The following is a 24948-nucleotide window of genomic DNA, read 5'->3' as shown; positions in this document are numbered from 1 at the left end:
CACTTTTTTAAAATGTCAAGAAATACAACATTTTCGACACTTCTTGCCTTTTGCAGGGTACTTGGTCATGTCGGAGTGTGGATTGCCACCACACCTGTCACAATGACGGCTGTCATCTGTAGGTCCATTTGATAAACATGCAAAGTATTTGAAATCTCTCACGATTGGTTCAGAGGCCATTGTTCAAAATCCCATCCATAGGAAATGGGATTATATAAGGAAAGTCGTAAGCAAGCGACATACAGAGGTGCGATTACCTATCAAAAATGCTCCTGATCGAGCAAGGTGAGCAACCGACAGTTCCGACACAAGTTTTACCCTCCTGCTTAGGTTGAACAAGAAAATGGACCACCTTCTAAAGCAAACAGATAGAACCTCACCACTGAGACAGAGTGGGAGGTCAGTAAAAATATCATAAAGATTAGATCTGTGAAGTTGTACTTTCCAATTTCCAATTACATCATGTCTAATCTGGTGAAAGGGAGGTGTGATGTGGAAATGAGTATAAACCTAACTATCGTAAGAATCATGGGCTACACTGTGATACAAGAAGTCAAGCTATGATTCTTCTGCTTCCGCACGTACCACACTGTGTGAGTGGAAATAAACAACCTCCGGTTTACGACCTCCTGGCATGTTTAACTTATCAGCTCCGACAAGACTTACTTACGTTAGTGTGGAAATAAATTACCTCCTGCTTTACATACATATTCAAACATAATACTTACCACATTACATTTTCGTCAAGACATGGCCATTTTGGACAATAATCGACAATTCTGGCATTTATTTACTTATACTTGCTTCTCCAACGATTTGGGTATTAATATTTCACATTTATTCCCGATAAAATGATGAAATCTCATTTGATATTACCCTCTGGTAGGATCTGCAACAATGGCTCGTGGGTTCACAAGCTCGGTGTTGATGAGAGGTCTCCGCATTGAGCCATCCAGCCGAGCCACCTCAAGGCGGTCCAACCCAGAGTCTACCCAGAAAAGATTCCGACTGGCCGAGTCCACAGTCAGGCCTTCAGGACTCAAGAGACCTGGCAAATGAAACGCGAGGATTCACTACATATTAATGTTTTAGTACTCAAAAAACATGAACTTGAAAATGGAAAGACAGCCAACAACACAACCCACAGGCTGATATCCCCCAAAAAACATTTGAAATACTCATACATAATAATAATAAGTTAACCTCTCCGACTTCACATGTGTATGACTGCCAATTTGGATCAAAGCAAAGCTTTACATAAAGGGATGAAGAGTAGCATGAGAGCTGTACTCCCAGAGGCAATGTAATCACGAGTTGAAGATTGTACAAGGAATCACCACACTCACAGTGATGCCACAGGTACTCTGACTTAACCAGTTTTGCTTTTGTTCGAGCATTTGCAGGATTAATGTGGACGAGATTGTTCTTAAATGACAAAGGCCTGGCCTAATAACTGACATCATTAAATATGAAGGTAAGGTCCCTCCCTAAGTTACAAAATTCGCCCAAAATCGGTGGCATGATGGCGAGAACACCTGTTGTGAGTCTGGAAGGTTGGTGGTTCAATTTCTACCTTGGCAGAGTCACACCAAAGACTTTAAAATGGTGTGTGCTGCTTTTTTGTTTATTTCGAGCATGGACAAACCCTATGGGTTTACATCCTTCAGACAGGGAGATACTGTATCTCCCTAAAAATGCCCTGTTGATAGTGTAGAGTAAAGCGCCGCCACGAGATGGTGCTGTGGGTATATTTCTGGGAAGTTACTTCTTGCAAGGTCAATGATTGTCTGATGTTAAGTCCTGTGATGTCAACTGTCACTGGATGCATGTGAGTGTGTGGTTGAATTGTGTATGACAGCTCTTCCATGAGCCCGAGAAACTGTATAAAATAAAATGCCCCTAATGACACTTGTGGCCAATGACTCTCATTTATTGATGACAACTATTTGCAACTGATGGGAACAAAAAAAAAAAGAAAAAAGTATTTATATATATACATATATAAATTGTATATATATATATATATATATATATATATATATATATATATATATATATATATATATATATATATATATATATATATATATATATATATATATATAGTGCTGCTGGTTTAGAGCAAACCAGAGCTGAATTTGTGAGAAATAACTTTTTTCTTTGTTGAGTTTTCTTTTTTCAGTTATGAGCATATGTATGTGCAGCATGAAATATCTCAAAACACACACACACACACACACACACACACACACACACACACACACACACACACACACACACACACACACACACACACACACACACACACACACACACACACACACACACACACACACACTTTTAAGTCCAGGAGGGCCTTGCCGTTCATGGGTTTCACCTTAGTGGATTCTCTCTATCAGGACAAAATAAATTAGGCAAGGTTTGTGGATTGCGGTCCATGCGCTCGAATAATCACGGGCTGGTGAACAATTTTCATTTCGGGTGAACGAACTCGGGTGAACGCGGGTTGGTTGGTGAAATTAACATGAGCCGTCAACACAGTAACCCCTTCAGACTCCACAACATCATCACCACCATCTCCATCAACTCATGTTTATTATAACCATCATCAGCATCATCATCACATTATTGAATCAAGTTTTTCATTGTTATTGAAGGTAAGTTTCATGATCTAAATCACTCAAAAAAAGAAACTTTATATTATTTTCCTCGTACTGTACAGGAAAATAATGTTATTTTATGTTCTTAATAATTCTTTTATTCATGAAAATAAAGAGCACAAAAATAATGCACAAACATGTTAATTCAGGGTACAGTTTGGCAAAAAAAGGGGTGCCAAATATTAAAGTTGAATTCCCTAACCCCATAAGTCCATGAGCCAGACCTCAGAATTTCATGGATTGGTACCACCTGGAGTGGCAAAATCTCTCTGTGATTTCTTGAAAGGCAAATACCCATAGATGAAAAAAAACTTTGAAGCCAAGCTTGGAACGGTAGCTTAGTGCGAGTAATCACCTCTTAAAGATGGAGGACCAGGCCCGACCCAGGACCTCAAATTATAGGGTAGGGGAAATATAAATTGTGATATTTTTTAAACTAATGACCCGATTGCTACAAATGACCACTCAAAATGTTGCAAATTTTATGTTCTACACATCTATAGCTATTATATGCCAATATGCTAATTAAGTAGGTCACCAGAGGTCAAAAGTTCATGAAATTTGACCCCTGCTTAAAATCTGGCCATCCGTCCAAAAAATACCATCACCTGACCAATGGGAATTTCTCAGCCAGAATGGACTCAAATGGAAGTTAATAAATGTCCAAGTCCATTTTATGCCTAAAAGTGTGGAATTTATTTGTATCTGAGCCATGGTACACAACAGAATTTGACACATCTTTGAAAACGGCCATTTTTAGCCAAAAAAAACTTCAAAAATGAATGTCAATATGGTCATATTAAATTAACATTTTTTTGGCAGGAATTCAATTTTATACTAGTAAAGGCTATGCAATATTTCTTTCAATGTAACATTTTGGTCTGTTTACAAGGTCAGTAGAGGTCATTTGAAGGTCAAACAACACTTCTCTTTCTTTGGACTTTTTTTTTCAACAGGGACACCTGAAGTGCCATCTGTTAGCCAATTAATTAACTAATTGGCACTTCTGTATTGTTTCTGACCACCAATCCTTTGTTCTTGAAGGACACAAAGTTCATGAAATTGACATGACACATTACAATTGATTTGAAACGTTCTAGTTGTTTGCTCTGGCACAATCTCTCAATTGTTACCACTAACCATGTTCAGTGAATAGTATTAACAAGGAATCTGCCTAAAAGGTAAGCTATGCAAGATTTTTAGTCACTAAAACTGTCCAAAAGTCGGTTAATTCAACAAAAAAAACTCAAAAATATTGGCCAAATTCACATAGGCCTCATATATAATGATTACTGCCAAAAATGTTGTTCTTACCTTATCCATGTACATTGTATGTTCCTAGATATAACATACCAAGAATGCCAAAACCCTAGAACTGTGCATGCGCCAAATAGAAATAACGCGAGTAATATAATTTCTATAGGGTTATTTGCAGCATTTAGCAGATGATGGACTAAGCAGATTACAAACACTGATAGCACTGAGGTTTTACAATATATTAAGCAGTATACTGGTGAAGTTTGAGTAAAATTGGTTGAAATTTTTCCATGTCCATCCCTAGGTTGAAAATTTGGAGGTTAAAATGGCATATTTTGCAATTAATACAAGGAAAATGCAAGAATGTCTTGTTTTTGAGAAGGTATAGTTAAAGAACGAAGACATACAATTTAGTTGCCAATAGCCTCAGATGATGCCGGGAGCACACGGAAGGTATAGATATATTTATTTTGCCAATAGAATAATTTTTTGTGTCCATGGGGTGTTGAAGTTGACTGAAAAAAATGGGCCCAAATAAGTATAAATTCTCCTAAAGCAATTTTTTTGCAGAACATGTGAATAAAACCTGCATGTATGAATTATTGGGCAGATGTGCGGTCTTCAAAACTAATTTTCCAGTATATTAACTTTAATTTAGCTAATATTTAATATTTGTTATTTTTCAATTTTCATGTATATTTTATTTTGGTCATGCCTCACTGGTCACATTTGAATGATTCCTAACAAAGGGAACACTAGCACTGCTGCGGGGAGCTTTATATCGGTATTATTGGTAATGAAGTAGGCCTATTTCATAAAGAGAACCACATGGCTTCGGAACCACATCCCAGAGTCCATTAGTAATCAATTATGTTCTTCACTTTCAGGCAATGATGGAGGGCACTGGAAATCTCGACCAACCCTTACTGCCACGCAAGTTGACCCATTCCTCCTGCATCTTCGACTGCAAGGACACAGACCTCGAGCTGAATTCACCCCAAGATCGTGCATCGTGGGAACGGCTTCAGAAAGCAGCTGAGATCCGGAAGCATGCAGCGATTCTTAGGATTGCTGCGACGGCTTGAGATGATGAGATCCCACAAGTCCTATATCACAGGGGATGCAGGAATCAATTCGTCAAGAAACGTGCCCTGGATGCTATTGAAAAAGTGGCATCTGCAGAGAATCCGGATAAGCAGGGATGGAAAGAACTGAACCGGAGAAAGTCATCAGCAGGTCTAACCTCGTCATCATCACGCGTGTATGAACCAGTCTGCATCTTCTGCATGAAAAGCACCAAGTATCTCACGAACAGCAAAACAAGAGAGCTCTTGGTCCAATGCGTCGATCTACGTTCTGATCAGACGGTGAGGAAGGCAGCAGTAGACCAAAGTGATCCAAGAATGATGGCAATTACGTCCCGAGACCAAGTTGCAGCTGAGGGCCACTACCACCGGTCTTGCTATCGTAGGTATACCAAACAGACTAGCTCAAAGACTAACTCTGAAACTAGTGGTGATCCGGTGGCATTCCGCCCAGACCCAGACGAGGAGAATGCTAAGACTGAAGTACACTGTTACAGTGGACTGTTCAGGTTCATTAGGGATGTTATATTTGAGAAGCCTCAAGTGATAAGAATGACTGAGTTATGCAAATACCTGCTTGATTTGTTCGTAGATTCTGGTGTAGGCCTCGGTGAGGTGAAAGCATCCACTAAAAAGCATTTCCACAGAAAGATCAAGGGGGAGTTTAGGGCAGGCCCGTAGCCAGGGCTCAGTATTAAGGGGGGAATATGAACTGGATGGGGGGCACAATTATTATATTTAATATTTTTGATAACCCGGTATGCTATTGTATTCATGCAGCATTGACGCATCTATACTGAGGGTGCCGTCGCATACTATCAAAATTGATCTCAACTAGATTTAATATGTTCAGATGTTTTTGGCCTAAACTTATTCGAATGCAGGAGAGCCGCAACAAACTGGCACATTCACAATGCAGATATTCAATGATTAGACAATTGGCACCAATTCAGGTGCACTTATACAAGGTGTTGTCATGAATTGGCATTAGAAAATTAATATACCAGAGATACAATGACTAAACGGGGGAGGTTGGCACCAGAATCAGTGCACTTTGAAATAAGATACAGTCGGCTATGACCTGCGATCATCATGTTAAACTATCAACAGCAAATACGACCAGCCTGAAGATACCACAAGGTCCGCATTTAAAGCAGTCAATTACACAGAGGTAAGGTTATGCACAAAGCACAAGATATGGGATATGCAAAGCACCAAACACAACATTTAACTTAAACATCAGAAGTACAAAGCAGCCGACCATGGCGGGTGCTGACCACAACCACACTGCAACCACAACCACACACGCATCACCAGCAGTCACACAATCTGAACTCCTCGTATCGTTTTTATACCGCTGTACTCGCAGTCAGAAGAGCTGCAGGCGACTCGTCTCGGTGTGGAATCTTCTGAGGACCTTCTCCTTCCATTCATTCAGGCATTTACGTGTGAGGTCTCTCTCGAAGGCCAGCTGTACCAGTTGTGCCTTGCGTGCATGGCGCATGGACCGTCGATGGTCAGTGAACACATTCCTCAATGTTGAGAATGAGTTTTCACACATGGCAGTGGACGCACCAAATGTTAGTCCAAGTCTCATAGCAGTCACTACACTTGGCATGGCTTCCAGCGTTTTGTGGTATGTTGAGAGGAGTTTTTGTGTTGTCCATCTCTCGTTTGGCTGCTTTTCTGTCTGTGAGCGAATAAACTGCTTTGCAACCACACACTCTGTTTCATTGATGGTGGACTTTGTTAATGTCAAGATGTGCTGGAGCAAGTGGGGATCCAAAAACGTGCCATTTTCAGGATTCAAGGCAGCGAGTGAACGGACGAGTTGTGTGTTGCGCTCACTGAAGCGCTGAGCGATCTCTCCAAGCACAGTGTCAATTGCGCTGTAAATAACCCTCTGCAGTTCCGTCTTGTCATTGTCGTTGTTTTGTCCTGTAGTCTCCAAAACTACAAACTGTTCCAAGTTCTTATGCATTGTGCGTCTCCGTTTTGGTGGTGCAGGTGTAGAAGTGCGAGCATCGTTGGCCTTGTTCCACAGATCAGTGAACTCATCCTCAGAGCGGAGTTTCTTCACGCACTCTGTAGCACTCGCCACCAGTTCCAACCCCATTAGCAAATCCATGTCCTCTGCCTGCAAGAGTCTGTTAGGGCCATCTAACAACATCAGCAGTTTTTGTACAAAGATAACAATGAACATGAAGGCAGGCCCAGAGACTTCCCGCAAAAGCCCAATAGCCTCCATCCTCATCTCTGCACCATAGGCATGCTCTGCATCAATCTCCGACAGTAAGGATGTGATATCCTTAAAAGATCCCATGATCACAGACACGGTGGCTAAATGTCCCGTCCACCTTTGATTAAGAAGTCGTTTTAACTGCTCACCTTTACACTGTGCAGCAACAGTGGGCTTTCTGAAGAATTTGTACAGGCAACAACAAACCTCGAGGAAATCAATGACAGCTTTCTCTGCTGCCAGTGCATGGATAACTACCAGATGGATTTGGTGATTTAAGTAGAACACATCGGGGATTTCTCTTTCCAATATCTCTTGCAACAACTTTTGCACCCCACCATGCTTCCCAGCCATTACCGAAGCCCCGTCGTACACCTGACTTAATATTTTTGACGTGTCAAGTCCTGTTTTTGTCAGCTCTACAATTATTAGGTCTGCCAATGTTTTTGCATCTCCAGCTTCGGCTGTAGCTATTGTGAGTAGACGCTCTGTTGCTTCATTTAATGCCGATACAAAGCGAATGATGATTGATATGTTCTCACATTCAGTGGCGTCCCTCGTCCCACCCACCTTGATGGTAAACCACGATGTGCCTACTTCTTCCACGATGGCATCCGTCACAACATTACTCAATGTGCAAATCAGTTCATTCTGCATTTCCGGACTAGTATAGCTTGCGTTTCGTGGGATATGCTTTATTATTTCGGCGAGCTTGGTGTCTTTTTTGAGTGTGTAGTTTAAAAGCGAGAGGAAGAGCCCACTGTGCCCGTCTGACATATCTTCAAAATTATCAAGGCTCCCTCGAAAAGGTATTTGGTTTTCGGTGAGAAATCCCACAACATCTATAAGAGCAGACACATAGTACTGGTTTCTATTTAGCTGGTCAGCATTGAGGAGTGTGGAAATCTCCTTACCACAATCGATGCACCTCTCATTCTCCTTCCACCTCAAAACACAAGTTAAATGTTCGTTTGAAGTTGCGTGTTTGTGAAACCCCCTGCCTTTCTCAACGGCATGTTTCCAATTCCGGTTGCCTCGCACTGTGAAAGTAGAGTCCACTGGGCCACGTGCGGTGTTAAACTTCCTACATGGATAGCAGAATGCTGCATCTGTCTGCACACTGTATTCCAGCCATTCATTAGTCTGGTACCACGAGGACACAAACGAGCGACTCTTGTTCTGCAACAGATGGCCAGGGTACCGCTGTAGAACAACTTGATTCGGTCTCTCACTTCCAAGATTACCGGGAAGCGGCTTGACAGTCACAGCCAACCCCGAGGCCGCCGCCGAACGTGGCAACTCGGCTGCTTGCGCTGGGGCTCCAGCCGCAGGGCTAACGTTGCTGGCTTGGCCAGGTTGGCCAGCTTCTGTCGGTATTTCATCGACATGATCGTCTTTTCCTCCTCCTCCTCCTCTAACTCCTCCCACAACATGTCTTTCATCATCTTCTTCATTTTCGTTGGTTGCATTTTTTCCTTTTCTGAGCCATTTTCGTATATCCATCATCCACGTCCTTTTCTCCTGCTGCAAGCTCGTGCTCTGTGATTCGTTCCTCGCGACTCGCGTCACTAATCTCGCAACTCGCGAGATTTGACAGTTGCCGGTTTTATTTATTAAATGATCCATGCATCAAAAACAGGTTTTATCTGCATAACTTCAAATGTAAGCACGATTGCAAACACACATATTTTTAATTTTTATTATAAAATTACTTTTGTAAGATGGAGGGTTGACGGGTTGTGAAGGTCACGTGCACGTGCACTTCATCTTTAATAATGTAAATTTATGCCTTTTCCTTAATCATATTATGACTATATTACATTTATACCTAACTTACAACCAATCAGGTAACCTGCTCAATAGGGTCTCCATATCGAATACGCTGATTGGCTATTCCTTAAAACTAAATGATCCACGAGATATATATATATATATATATATATATATATATATATATATATATATATATATATATATATATATATATATATATATATATATATATATATAAAACCACCCACAACATCGACATTCGACACGAGGTCTTGGCTGCTGGCGTTGGTGCTTGCGTTATCTTTTATCTTGTGGTCTTGGACTGTATTGTCTTGCCAATTGCTTTTGGAGATGTGCTGGGAAGCGCACACTTATCTCTTGCCTCTTATTCAAAGAAGGATATTATTAAAGAACAGTTTATCCAAGAAGGCCTTATTAGTCACCACGTTGAGCATCTGGAATAAGGGTTTTACTTCACACAGGTGAACTCTTAAACAGCAAGGAGTTCACAGTGGGCGCTCATCGTTAAACACTAAGTTGTTCACAGGGTGCAACAGGGCATAAATGGGTGGCGTACAAGTGGGGGGGCACCAGATGCGCCATGGGGGGGCATTGCACCCAAATGCCCCCCCCTAGTGACGGGCCTGGTTTAGGGAGAGTATACATGTGATACCAGATGAGTAGGGCAAATTGCTGGTCTATCCTGACAACCTTTCCATATCCCAGCTGGTGCAAGAAAACCAGAGACTTAAAGAGGAACTCCTAGTTACCAAGCAGAACACCTAAATCAGAGCACATTTTCACATGATATTTGACATTTGTGGGTGAAAGATTTAATATGAACACCAACAAATTGGCATCTTACATTTTTGCGGGGTTTTTTTGGCTAAAAATGGGCATTTTCAAAGATGTGTCAAATTCTCTTATGTACCATGGCTCAGATATAAATAAATTCAACACTTTTAGGCATAAAATGGACTTGGACACTTATTATCTTCCATTTGAGTCCATTTTGGCTGATAAATTCCCATTGGTAGGGTAACGGTGGTGTTTTTTGGACGGATGGCCAGATTTTAAGCAGGGGTCAAATTCCATGACCTTTTGACCTCTGGTGACCTACTTAATTAGCATATTGGCAAATAATAGATATAGTTATGTAGAACATAAAATTTGCAACATTTTGAGTGGTCTTTTGTAGCAATTGGGACATTAGTTAAACATATACTGAAACGCAAAAGAAACTTACCACTTGTTTGAAAAGTAATAAAATTGTAACAGTTCAAAATAAAACAAACCAACAATTGCTAATTGAAACATTGGCATTTTATTGATGACATATCAAGTTTTTGACCAAGATACACCATCTCATAAGTTTGTTCTACAGTACAGAACAGCATAGGGTGCAATGTCAGTCCCCTTTCAATAGCGTGTGTGGCCACCATTGTTTTGGATACAGGCAGTGCATCGTCGGCGCATACTGCCTACCAGTCTTTGGATGGATTGCTGCTGGATTCTGTCCCACTCAGTCCTCAATGTCCGAAGCCATCTGACTTAGGACCATCTGCCTGTCCTGCCTTGCAGTGGTGACTCTTGGCCTTCCTGATCGAGGTCTGTCATCTGCAGAGTTGTGGAGGGTGTCTCTGTCCACCAGGGCCGATATCGTCTGGTGTGAACAGCCAAGGTGACGTGCCACCTCACGGTAGCTCAATCCGCCTTACAGTATGCCCAATGCACACTGCCGTTGATCCCTTGACAATCGTAGCATGTTAATTGAAATTCCCATTTTCCACTGGCCTTTTTAAAGCCAATATCAAGACATCACATGCAGCTCATTAAAATCATCCCGTACCCCTTGGCTAATCACTGACAGTCAAAACGGCTGTTCAACAGCTGTGCTATCAAGTGACCATTGAAGGTTCAAGTGACCATCCGTGACCGTTTTGTCTGACAGTGAGGACACTATTGTCCACAAATAAGTTCACAGATTTACTACACGCAGTGTTATTGTTGATATTTGAAGGTTTAAAAGGTGGTAAGTTTCTTTTGCGGTGGTAAGTTTGCGTTTCTTTTGCGTTTTCTTTTGCGTTTCTTTTGCGTTAATGACTAGCACTAAGCTACCGTTCTAAGCTTGGCTTCATTTTTTTTATCTATGGGTATATGCCTTTCAAGAAAACACAGTGAGAATTTGCCACCCCAGGTGGTAGCAATATCTGTTCTGGCTCATGGACTACATTACCTCTTAAGTGTGCACATCATGGATTTGTGGTTTATGGGAATTTTCAAGAACATAACCCCCATGAAGGCAAGGCAATCTGGACACCCATTACTGTACAATACGTGATACCTCATCTCAGCCACGTGTGTCCCTCCCATTTCTCTGCTGCCATTTCCATTTTAAATAGTCTGTCTCTCTGTCTCTCTGTCTCTCTGTCTCTCTGTCTCTCTGTCTCTCTGTCTCTCTGTCTCTCTGTCTCTCTGTCTCTCTGTCTCTCTGTCTCTCTGTCTCTCTGTCTCTCTGTCTCTCTGTCTCTCTGTCTCTCTGTCTCTCTGTCTCTCTGTCTCTCTGTCTCTCTCTCTCACTCTCTCACTCTCTCTCTCTCTCTGTCTCTCTGTCTCTCTCTCTCTCTCTCGCTCTCTCTCGCTCTCTCTCTCTCTCTCTCTCTCTCTCTCTCTCTCTCTCTCTCTCTCTCTCTCTCTCTCTCTCTCTGCCTGTCTCTCTCTGTCTCTGTCTCTGTCTTTTTCCATCCCCCATCTTTCTATCTCTCTTTCTCTTGTCTAATTCACATACATCACTTAACATAATTATACATGATGTGTACTTAATTTTTAGGAAGAGTGATCCTGGATGAACTTTTAAAAAATAATCAACTGAATTATCGAACAGTCTATTAATGATACTTGTGAAAGATGACTCACCTCAAAGATGTACCCATACAATGACTACTGCATCCTCTCCCAATTCCACCTCCTTTCCTCCATTTTTTTTATTGATTCACAATAGCTCACTTACCATGATGTCCCCTCTCCTTCCACATGAAATACCCACATTGATAAAATTCTTCAGAATAATCAATAGGATCACTTATATTCACACTTCCACAATAATTTAATGACCACCTATGTAATGGTTCCAAGTAATTTCCCACCTCCTCTTCCCTTTCATCTTTATGGCCGTCCCAAGTAACGACTCGTTTTCATTGAACCATCTATTACCTGTGCTGATAATGGTTTGAGATTCTCCTCCTTCCAAAGAGACTCTGTTGATGGTCCGTGCCACAACATCTGTGAAGTAAACCATCCTCTCTACGCAATCGTAGGCCAGACCCACATTCACCGAGCCCTGAAGCAAAAATATGTAGGAAAACGGTTTTTAATTCAGAAAGGGACAGTAGTTTTTGTCAAAAACAAAACTCCATCATTTCACAATTCACGATCTTATCAAAACGATGCCCAGTTGTATTTTTTTCCTTTATGACTGTGATTGTCCCATAATTTGTGCAAAATGAGCTTGCAGTTCTGCCAGCTGTCTCTTTGCTGCTTCGGTGTTGTTGGTGTGCAATATCACATGAGAACTCGTAGTGGGAATACATGCATCACCGCTTAGATTGCCCAGCCTATTAAAATTAATCTACCATTGTGATAATTCATTTTTCTTACTCTGATCTTTGAGGTTGTAATAATTTTATCTGTCTGTTTATTTAACTGGGATTTTCTTGTTCAAAGCATGCTGACACACTGTGTAGTGTTTCATTGTTGCATTGATATTCAGGGCATTGTCAGCGCACAAAAAGTTCCTTAAAAATTGGCAAACAGAAAAGCTTGTGAACAAGAACAGGGTATTGTGAGAATAAAATGGTTTGAGTTACCAGCCGTAAAACATCACAAAGCATTGACGTTTCAGGCTTCACTTTTCATTGGAGCAAATGAGAGACAGGGTGAAGTGGTCTAGACCTGACAAATTTGTTGCAAAATGCAGTGCTCACTTCAGTCATGCTGATGACTTCATGTAGCTTGAATATTTCATACAACTTGAATATTTCATGTTTCAGTAACATTGCCCATGCTGCAATTTTGCACAATTTTCAATGACATTGTCCAAAGGTTACTCTTCATGAAAACAGTAGTGCCCAGGACTTTACCAAGATTACAGATTCCTCCATAAAAACTGGTTCCGTGGAGGACACAGGAATAAGCATCTGTGCAGCCAATGGAGATTCATTGCCATGAGAAGATTTTCCAGAAACGAGAGGCACAAAGGTTGAGTCTCCAACATAGTTATTTCATAATGATATGCATTGTTCTCTAAAATTCAGCTGTCATGAGTAGTTGGAAAAATCGGACCGCACATCCTGAAGCTCACCTGGATCAGGAGCAAGTCACTCAAACCCCCGGCAGAAACCCATAAACTCTGATTTTATTTTATTTTTATTTTTGCCGTGAACAAACTTTGGAACATCTCGGAAGATGAAGGTTGTGGTCAAGTTTCATCGAAATAGTGTGTCGTTTTGGAGAAGAGTAAATACCTATTTTGTGGTGTTAACCCCCTCCACAAGTCCCCTCCCCCCTCGTGGACCCCTTTAATAAGCGCAGATTGTAATGTGGTTGATACACTTTGTTACATCACCAGTGTTGAAGGTAGTTGTCAAATTTCATTGAAACTGTGTGTGTAGTTTTGAAGAAGAGAGGAAATACATATTTATTAATTTTTTGGGGGGGAGGGGGGATGGTAACCCCCCCCCCAATAAATCCTCTTAATGAGTCAGGTCAGGTCAGATATGGGAGCATGCGCCAGAACAGCGCGTCACTGCATCCATTTTCCGCTGGGACTCCAGGGGCCTCCGTCTGGCCAACGCCTCTCATCTCCTAAAGATGCCAATCAACCTGCTGCAACCACAAGGCAGGTGGTCGACCCATTGGCCTCCTCCACTCACGAGACTCCCTCGCTGAGAGAATCTGGTGAGCGGGATCAGCGTCAGGAAAATGAGCCACATGTCCGTACAGCCACAGCTGATGCTCACGGACTATGCAGGTAACAAATCTCATTTGAGTCACTCTCAGCAACCGCTTGTTGGACACAAAGTCCGACCAGCGATAGCCAAGGATTCTCCGAAGAGACCTGGTACCAAAGGAATTAAGTCTCCATCTGAGATCCCTGGTCAGAGTCCAAGTCTCACAACCATTGAGCAAGACTGGAAAGCACCAAGGACCTGAAGACTCGGACTTTCGTCCTCCTGCACAAGTAATGGCAGCGCCACACCCCATGATCCAGTGGATCCATGACTCCCCAGGCCCGACCCAGACGTCTGTTGACCTCCGACTCACAGCCAGCAGAGATATTCATCTCACTGCCAAGGTAAGTGAATCTCTCCACGACCTCAACATCCTCACCACAAACAGGCACAGACAGGAAAGCAGCATCCAAGATGTCATTAAAAGCCTGGATCTTAGTTTTGACCCAGTAAGCCTGTAATCCCAGAAGCTCCGACTCCTCATTCAGTACCTCGAGGGCCCCCAAAAGGATATGTAAAAGTCTCCGCAAAGATGACTGCATCATCTGCGAAATCAAGGTCAGAGATGTTGACATTCCAAAATGATGCACCACAGCTTGATCTCTCCAACATCTTCCCCAGAATCCAGTCCATACAAGTGTTGAAAAGTGAGGGGGCCACAACATACCCCTGACAAATTCCAGTAACAACTGGAAATAAGTGAGAGATGGTACCACCACATTTCATCGCACTCTCGGTACCAGAATAGAGTTCAGACATCAGATCGATCAGTTTGTTGGCACGCCACAAAGACCAAGAATCCTCCAGAGGGCATCCCGATTCACTGAATCAAATGCTTTACAGAGATCAACATAGGCTACAAGCAGCCCCTGCTGAAACTCTCGTCTGCGTGCGTTGAGGACACGAAGAGCAAAGATACGGTCAATCGTTGACCTCTTTGGTGCAAAGCCTGACTGCTCTGGACGCCGGTGCTCAAGGAGATGGTGGCGAACCTGATCAAGAATTATCCAAGCAAAGTCCTTGCCCGGCACTGAGAGCAGCGTCACCCCTCGGTAGTTGTTACAGTCTTGGCGATCATCCTTCTCTTTCAAGAGAGGGACAACAAGGCCCCTCTTCCAGTCAGTTGGGATGATGCCGCTGTTCCAGGAAGAGTACAGAACTGCATGCAACGACACGAATGTAGCGTTTCCACCAGCCTTGAGAAGTTCAGCATGGATGCCACAGATCCCTGGAGCTTTACCCCATTTCAACCGGTTCACCGCAGCCTGTTTCCACAAACGAAGGTGGACCACAGTTGATTCGAGGGTCAGCAACAGGGATTGTAACACCCTAGACGTCCAACTCGACAGCTGGTGGATCAGTCTGGCACAACCGCTCAAAGTAACCGGCCCAGTGGGCCTTCACTTCAGACTCCACTGTTAAGAGCCTACCACTCTCTGCTCTAATTGCAGTACACCGAGGGATGGGCTTGGATGAACGCATTGCACAAATTCCCCTGTAATCAGGATGAGAATCACTTGACCATAGGTGATGCTCTACCCCCTCACAGATTCCTCGCACATAGGCCTCCTTGTCCACCCTTAGCGCATGCTGTTTTATGCCTCAGCTCCCTGAACAGCTCAGCTCTGCCATTCAGCCTGGCCCTGAGACTCTGTTCAATGGTATCCAGTGTCCCTTGAGACCCAACATTCTTCCTCGTCCCATGGTGAGTTCTAAGACATCCACCGGCAACATCAAGGATGGTGGGTTTGAAGGCACTCCACAACTCTTCAGGATCTCCCAAAGCACACAGACCGCCCAAATCTCCACTTGGCTTGTTCGCCAACTCCTCAGCTACCCTCCCATCCTTGAGCTTGCCAACATCCAGCCAAGGCTGGGATGGTACCATTCTCCTGGATTTAAGGTGCAACTTAAGAGTTGCTACAACAAGCCGGTGGTCAGTATTGAGGAACTGAGCACTCCGGTAGACCCTGCAGTTCTGGATCATCCTCCAGTGACCATCAACGAGCACATGGTCAATCTCCTTTGCCACACCGCCAGCGTTGGAATACCAAGTCCAGCGATGAGCTTGTGGGCGCTGAAACCATGAACCGGCAACCCTAAGTCCATGATTTCTTGCAAAGTCAAGGAACTTAGTGCTATTCAGGTTCACAATTCCACACCCATGGGGACCAACACATGTCTCATTACCATTCCTATCAATTCCAGTTGATGCATTGAAATCCCCCAAGACTGGAAGTGCATCTCGCCTGGGGCACTGTGTGTCCTTCACGGTGAGATCACTCGCCTCAGTCGGAGCATACACAGAGACCAGGGAAATGACACCCAAGGAATGATGAATCCTTCGTCTCATAGTACGCTCATTGACGTGTTACCTCAATTATTATTGGTGTCTGCTTATTGGACACAGCTACAGCAACTTATTGGGCATGGTAGCCATCATTGCGATCAGACCAATAGTAGGTGTAACCACCCGCCATGATCTTGCCGCAATCCGGTTGCCGAACCTCAGAGAGTGCTGCAATACCGAAGTCCAAACGCTTGACCTTAGATGATAACAGAGACAGGTGATCATCCTCTCTTTGGGAAAGTACATTCCAGGCACCCACCCAAAGGGACCGCTTCAGGTTAACCCAAGGAGACCGCCGTCTGGTAGATGACACCTCAGCACCACTCCGACACACTCTCCCGCAATCTGACCCAGGATTGTTACCCTGTGGTTTCCCTCCTATCATCAAAGATTGAGGGTCCCGAAGGCTTTGCCCCAATCCCGTCATCCAGTGCGCTGCTCTGCAAAGAGAAGCTGCACATGAGGTACTCCCACGGAGTGGGTTTTCAGATTTTTTTTATGCTTCGAGAATGCTTTGCGGAATGAAGGGTTTTATGGTGCCCGGAGTCCAAATTCTGCCACTAACCTCCTAATAAAAAGTAACCCAACTGTCGGAGGACGTAAGCAGACACAGTTGGGCACGAGATATGGATGGTCGTTGGCTCACAAGGAGCTCCTCCGCCCTTTGACAGGTTTTGTTTTTAATCCTGCTGGGGGTCCATATCCAAACACCCTCCTCACCATGAAACCCGGTGGAGGAGATGGTTTAGTCGCCGACAACCCGACCATGGAACAGGTAAGTACAGGTTTACATGATACCTGGAGTAAGTCACAGAACTGATCTGGCCTGACTTGACAATGATGTGTGCAGATTTTTACGTGGTCAAGTCACCTTTGTTCGGCATCAGAGATGAAGCCTGTGACCAAGTTTCATCAAAATAACCTGTTTGGTACAAGCGACAATGACTCAAGTGTTTATGGACTGACCGACTGACTCACTCACTCACTCACCTACGGACACTGCTCGATCACATAAACTCAATGGACTAAAGTCCAGGTGAGCTAAAAATAGTTATTTCACAGTATAAAGAGTGTATTGTGATTTGCGATAAGGTTAGATTATTCGTGACCTAAACATACGCATTTGATGAAACTGCTTTATTTCTGATTATTTAACTAATTTCTAAATTTTCATGAGCCGATTGCTAGGTCATAAAGGCATGTGTCAGAGACTATTTGGATATGGAAATTATGTCATGTATAATGCAGCGGTTCGATGTGTTCAGCAATGTAGAGATCTATTCTTCAATGAACAATAATTGTTCAATGTCTGCATTGAACAAACACTTCATCAGAACCATTTTACAATCTACAATGTCAGAAGTTCCCTGTGATGTCCTAATCAACCCCATGGTCTTGAAAAAATAATTAACGATTCAACACCTTGTCAAACCAGGCATGTGAAACAAAAGGTAGATGGCAGGTTTCATTAACACTTTAGTATTCAAAAGAGTTGAGGTATGTAGCTAACTTATTTCGGGATTGAAATTCACCGTCCATATCCTTTGATATGGAAAAGACAGGCTTACGATATTGCTTGTCCACACAATGCATTTTTACAAATATAACACCAGAAGGTGGTAAAGAGAAATTGAAAATAGTTTGGCATTGAGACCATTCAGTGTGTGCATTACAGGAGAGAACACAACAATTTATTGGTAATTTCTGAGGAACTGTGTGACTATCAGCAACCACACTGCAACAGGAAGGAGAGGAAACTGTACCAACAGGCTTTTTCTGCAGATATCAATGATCATGGAAGAGCAGGACAACAGGGGGCCAATATTCATGAGACCAAAGTGGGATGAGGGGAAAACATCAGGGAAAGAATGTGTGTGTCACAGCATGAGGAGAGATGTTCAAAGGGCGAGAGGGTCTCAGTGGGTAGAGTAAATCAACAAGATATAAAGGTAAGTTATCATCAGATGGTGACATTAAACTTTAAATGGGGGAGGGAAGAGCATGACACAACAAACTTGGGAACACAGATCCACATGTAAGCCAGATCCTAACAGCTTGGCTTAACGGTTAAGGTGGCTGGCTTACTATCCTTGGGTCTTGAGATCAAGCCCCTATTAACCATTGAATTAACAACAGGTGCGATGACTCAGCCTGTCATCCTTCCGAGGTCAGTAAAATGAGTACCAGGTAGCAGAGGGCATTGCATCAGCGGCACAGTCGCACTCCCACAAAATGATGCAGCCAAGCAGGTACAAGCTGCATACAAATAAATAAAAAGTTCCACAAGTGAAAGAAGAGGGGGATGAATGAATGGAGGTACAATGCAGTATCATTAAATTTATACTTTGGGAGGATAACAAGGGAAAGATTTCTGATAGAATACCTGTGAGATGGAAGGGCAGAAGGAGAGGGTGGAAAGGTAAGAGGATAACGAGAGTCATGCCGGAATAGATATGCTAAAAGACTGCAAGGCCACAACTGTCTTTGTGACGATTAAGAATTAACCCTGAGACTCAGCTCCCTGCCATAATATTCCATGGCATCAGGTGGGGAAAGATAGGAAGCAGAAGCACCAAGTCCACAGTCGGGAGCTATTGGTGACACTTTTGATGAAGGCCGTTAGCATTCTAACCCTGGGGACATAACCCTGGGGAGATCTCTGAGGTGGCAGCCTGCTATGAAGGATAGCTTGAATATGTGATCTACCAAAGACGATCTGTAGGTGAAGCTTCGGTGTTCCCAAGATGGGACCTCTTCCATAAGCTGAGGACAAAATAATTGAGGGATTTTCAAGCTGGTCCTCACAGATGGATAAAGTGAGAGTATGACCCTTTCCCAAGTAAATAAATAAAAAAACATGTTCCAGGTACAAGTCCAGTTGCTTGTTTTCTCAATGTGAACAGTGAGGGAAAGATATCTCATGCTTTCCAATTGTCTTTGCATCACTTCATTCCTTCCCACACAGACAGAGCCCACCCTTTTAAATGCAGAACCTTGTGCTGAAGCATATGTGTAAAAAAGGGGGGGGTGGAAATATTGTTACGGTTGTGGGGGTAGATGGAAGAATTTAATGGGGAAGTGAGGATTGAGTCATGTTGTTTGGTCCGTGGACGTGTGGGAGACATCTGGATTTAATTAAGTGGGGAAACTGAGCTTCAGTGTTACATGTCACCATAAGGGGGGTAGTGCGGTGTGAATTAGATAGGGAGTAAGAATAAATCCCCCAGTATGTGATTAGGTCAGGTCAGGTATGGGAGCATGTGCCAGAACAGCACGTCGCTGCGTCCACTTTCCGCCGGTACTCCAGGGGCCTCCGTCTGGCCATCCCCCAGGCAGATGCCAGGCCCATCCCCATCTCCTTGAGATGATGGTCAACCTGTTGCAACCATGAGGCACGTGGTCGACCCACGTGTCGACCCAAACAGTATGTGATTGCCGCCTTGTAACCTATTCCGACGTTTTTGCATTTTCAAGCGAGTCAAACTTGACAAGCGGGCAGAAGCCCAGCCTTCCCGGGTTTCGTGTGAGCAGTCCACGCCCTGGAGGTCGAAGATTGATGGGCATGATATGAGATGCATGAAGAGGAAGAGAGCAAGGGAGGCAGCAGTTCAAATAGGACGGAGAATGAAGAGTGGGGAAGAGGAACGGTTGAGTGAGGAGTCAGGGATGCATGCAGTCAAGAAAGAACGTAGTTTGGAGATGGCCTGAAAGAACAGGGCTTTAAGGCTGGCTTTCCTCCGACGCATGAGGAAGATGGCACGATTCTTGTCTTTGTGTTGAGGCGATTTGGCTCATGTGGTGAAGCAAGACGCTAGCCTTTGGCTCTTTGATGGGTCATGAGGAACGGACCCCAAGCCTCGTGTATGTTAAATAGCAGGTTGGTGTGGATGGTCGACGCACGAAGCAGCGACATGGTGTCTGCGAGCCTTGGTGTTGAGTACCGCTCACAAGTTGCCTGTGATGTATTTGTTCCCGCTGCGAGATCGTGGTTTGGCGCCATTTTGCGCGCGTCTACACGTGCAGAGAAGCGCCTTTATTCTAAGTTCCACTAAGACTATCTCTGGGCCAAACTAAGTGCCGGAGTAGCTGAGGGGTCTTGTATTATTTTGTTTCCTTTTGTCTATATTTCAGTTCATGAGTAGAGGCGCCTCGACTTAGAGTTTAATTTACCTCACGTATTTATAATTATTACATTGTTTATTGTCCTTTGTAAATATTTGTCTATTTTCGTTAAATATGTTCATTTTAAGAAGCTGTATCCGCGTATTTGTCGTCGGGTTTGAGTGTAAACCCACTTGTGCCGTCCTGGTGCAGCGCTTGGCTGTTTCCTGCACACGCAATAATCTCCGAGAGTCTCGGTTGGAGGCCTCCAAGGGAGAGGTTCGGCTGTCCGGGGATGGCGGTTAACCGCCCGTCACCACAATTTGGGGTCGGGGGGGGGGAGGAGGGGTTAACCTGGGTTGCCAGCGCTGCGCCAAGATACAATTTGATATATATATATATATATATATATATATATATATATATATATATATATATATATATATATATATATATGAAAAAATGGAATGTTTGTTGTTATGAAGACAATTTGGCTCTTTTGGCAAGATGTGTTCTGTTAGGTATAACTCTATTTTCATGAAAAAAAAACAAATTCCATCAAATAATAAAAATGCAAATGAGGCAATTAGCATATGGGATGTGATAAGTGGATGACTCCTTCCATGCTGATCAATTTGATTCCAAGGTTTCTTTTCTAGCTTGAAAATTAACGAATCTGTGGTCAATTTACGTTAATTCGGTGAATACTGTAATTTTCGGGGGTGCCAATGAAAACCATCCTGAAAAACATTGCTGCTACCAATTCTGGGGACGACACCATCACTGGCAGTCATCCCATATAATCGCCTTTAAAAAAAAACATGGTGTGATTTGTTCTGCTAGGGTGAGTGGTGTTTGACATCGTATGTCGATTTGCCACAGCTCTATAATGGCATATATGTGTTTTGATTAACAATAGATATTGTTCCGAATTTGGAAGCCTGTGCACACAGACAGTCAGCAACCCCCGCAGTTCAGTTATTTCGATAAGTATGTGTTATAGTTAGGGTCCTGTCCACTATGTCTAACGGGAATTACATGTGTGCGCTGGAAGTTTCTTTATAGTTAGTTTTTTTTATCAACTACAACTACAACAACAGCAGACCGTCGCCTCGCTCCACCGTCGCCATTATGTACGTGGCCTTAGGTGAGGAGGTAGGCGGAGCTACAATCGCCTCAGCTCCGACTCTGCCCCAGAAAGGTGGGAGTGGCCTCGCCTACCATGGGCCTGTTCAATGAAGGACGGCCAGCGAATCGCGCGAGGCAACCGTCCAATCAGGAGGCGAGTGGAGAGAAAAAAAATCCCTTGGACCTCAAGGGAGGCTGAGTGATTGGCACGTTCTGTCTGGCTGTGCGCGTCTGCCTCGCCTGGTGTGGCCTGATCAAGGAAGCTGATTTGGGGCTCGATCGCAGATCGCCTCGTCATCTCTCACTCGTCTGCCTTCATGCTGGCTGGCGTTCGACGCTCTTTCCCTCATCCCTGGTGCTTGTTGCTGCATTGTGGCGGTGGGTACGAGTCCCGTCACCGGACAAGCTCGACCAGACTGCACGAGGCGGACAGGTGCAAGAATAGGCTCCTGCCCTCAGCTCGCTTTCTCTCCGAGCTGAAAGGCCAAAATAAAGACCTGACAGGGTCCAGTTCTTTTGGGTGTGTGCGTGTGCGTGCGTGTGCATGTGTGTGTGTGTGTGTGTGTGTGTGTGTGTGTGTGTGTGTGTGTGTGTGTGTGTGTGTGTGTGTCGCCGTCCTGTAAATAGAAACTGTCTAAGTGCCCTGTGTTCATTATACATTACATTGCTTTTAGTCAGATAACTCTGCTCTTTGTGTTCCCCTGTCCCCCTGATAAATAAACCCCCAATTGTTCAATCTGCCAGCTCATTGTCTGCCACCTTCTTCTATTGGCCCAGGACAGTGCGTATTGAGAATTAGTGAGGTCGTTTGGTCCGGTAAGTTGTCAATGGGACCGGCGCGGCTCTGGTAACTCCCGCTCGGTACGCCAGACCCGAGTCGGTACATGCGACTCGGTTCGGACAGAGTTGGCCGAGGGTGTGGTTTCCCCGGTAGTTAGACGGCGTGAGTACTTAGGTAAATTGGAATAGACAAGTGGACCCTACCTCACGCTGTCAAAATATTGGCGTCCACGGTCCTTTAAGTGACCCGTGACCTTTCAGACTTATCCGAGAGTCAGGACCTGAATTCCGGGTGTTCGGTGGGAGATGACCCTGGTGGTCGTTTATCACCGCCGAACCCCGGCCCACAACAATATTACAAGTCTGTTATCTTTTCAACTTGAAGAGAGTGGAGACATTTAACAGATATTAAAAAAACAAACAGTATTCAGTTTACTTTGGATTGGAAAAGTAAACGTGACGAGAGAACAAGTAACTCGATAAGAGTGATTATGTAAAGAGGAAGATCTGCAGTATATTGAGAAGGAAGAAAAGGGAGTAAGGTGAGAAAACGATGCTTCACTATGTTCTCCTGGCAAACAATGGAACTGAAAGATGAAAGAATGAAGCAATTGACAATGCATTGGTATGAACCACAGATGGGAGTTAAACACTTACGTGCACAGACAGTATTGTTCCACTGTGATCATTTTGTGGCCTCGTCCCATCCAGAGAAATGTGCCCAATCCGTTGGCCTTGTGCATACAGAATTTGAGGACCCTGGAGGCCGCTTGTCCTTTCAGGTGGTTGTGTTGGTTGTGATGATATTGGTGATGCAGTTATTGGCAAACCTGAGGGAAGACAGCAAAAACCGAAGAGGAAGTGAAAGCAGAAAGTTTAACAGGGGTTGGTGAGAGGAATTTTGGTTATGCTGTTTGTTGTTCAACAAGTTTGGTCACGTGATCAAGATTGGGTTGTTTATACTTGAGTAAAACATCAAGGAGATTGTCCTTCATAGCTGGAGCAAAATTATCTCGGGAGTGCAATGCAGAAATTGTGGGCGAAATGGCCTCCTCATTGTCTAAGGTCCAACAGGATTGCAACACCACTCATTATGATCATTGTAGTCCTGCAGAGACTAAGGACCTTTTGAATATTCTTTTCCATGATGCATCATGGAAAGTTTAACTTTCCATGAAAGTTTAACTTTCCATGAAACTTTCCATGAAAGTTTAACAGGGGTTGGTGAGAGGAATTTTGGTTATGCTGTTTGTTGTTCAACAAGTTTGGTCACGTGATCAAGATTGGGTTATTTATACTTGAGTAAAACATCAAGGAGATTGTCCTTCATAGTTGGAGCAAAATTATCTCGGGAGTGCAATGCAGAAATTGTGGGCGAAATGGCCTCCTCATTGTCTAAGGTCCAACAGGATTGCAACACCACTCATTACGATCATTGTAGTCCTGCAGAGACTAAGGACCTTTTGAATATTCTTTTCCATGATGCATCCAGAAAAAAATATTATAAATGAAATAGATTTGATTCCTGACAGAGCTTTGACCTTCACATGTGAAGATGGAATCAATGCTCAACCCCTCTCCCCACCAAGGTGGGGTGGGGGGGGGTGATGATGGTACCTGAGGGACGATTCTCGATGGCCCAAAGCACTGTTATTCATGTTTTAACACAAATTTTAACGAAAGTTTTTATTGTAACATTGACCTTCCTCACGTGAAAATGAAACAATGCAGCAAATTATGAGGAAATTGGCCCAGGGGTTTGAAATGTATATCGAAGGAACAAACAAGTGAAATATGAATTCAAATTTAAATTCTACATTTAAAGCCTGATGTTTCAAGAACAAATGAGTTCTCTTCCTCAGGGGCGTTGAGAGTCGTGTGATGGTTACACCGTTAAGTTCCTTTTGGGACAGTTCGCATCATGGATTGGGCCAAGTCCCAGACAATCACAATGCTTCCTTGCTGTTGAATGACTGCTGTTTATGTTGATGATGTAATCGATTGTGTCCTGCTATACATGTGGTGTTACCACCACACCACTCTCAATGCCTCGAAATAAGAGAACGAGTTTGTTCTTGAAATGTCAGGCTTTAAATATAGAATTATTTTATGGCTCAGTGTGCTACTTCTTTCTCTCAACAATATGAATCCTGAGCTGCAAATCTTCTGACATGTACAATATATATATATATATATATATATATATATATATATATATATATATATATATATATATATATATATATATATATATATATATATATATATATATATAAATGTTCAGTGCCTTTAGAAAATCTACACCCCCTTTCAAAATTTTCACCTTTTGTTCCCTTATAGCCTGGAATTAGATTTCATGAAATCAGACTTTTTCCATCTTTATTAACACATCGTAACCCACAACTTCCAAGTGAAAAAGAAATTCTACAAATTTCAGAAAATTAATGAAAAATACAAAACTAGAATATCTTGGTTACATGTGTCCTCATAATAGCAATTGTAAATTAGCTCAGGTGCAACCAATCACATTGAAAATCACACACCAAGTTAATTGTCTGACACCTGT

General features: G+C 43.2%; 1 protein-coding gene across 2 annotated transcripts in view; it reads right to left on the bottom strand.

Annotated features, from left to right (window-relative positions):
• LOC147032082 (nidogen-2-like) overlaps window positions 1-24948 on the bottom strand; it is a 269860-nt gene that overhangs the window by 10521 nt on the left and 234391 nt on the right. For both annotated transcript variants that reach the window (XM_085869381.1, XM_085869380.1), the window contains 3 exons: window positions 23040-23212; window positions 12228-12354; window positions 877-1048 (listed from right to left, as the gene is read on the bottom strand). In XM_085869381.1, coding sequence (XP_085725507.1) covers window positions 877-1048; window positions 12228-12354; window positions 23040-23212 — 472 coding nt within the window. The remainder of the gene's footprint in view (window positions 1-876; window positions 1049-12227; window positions 12355-23039; window positions 23213-24948) is intronic.

This window comes from Eptatretus burgeri, chromosome 2 (assembly GCF_056783735.1).
Source record: "Eptatretus burgeri isolate ZD-2024b chromosome 2, Ebu_testis_v1, whole genome shotgun sequence".
Taxonomy (NCBI): Eukaryota; Metazoa; Chordata; class Myxini; order Myxiniformes; family Myxinidae; genus Eptatretus; species Eptatretus burgeri.
Note: the sequence above shows the minus strand (reverse complement) of the source record. Positions and strands in the feature narration are given on the sequence as shown.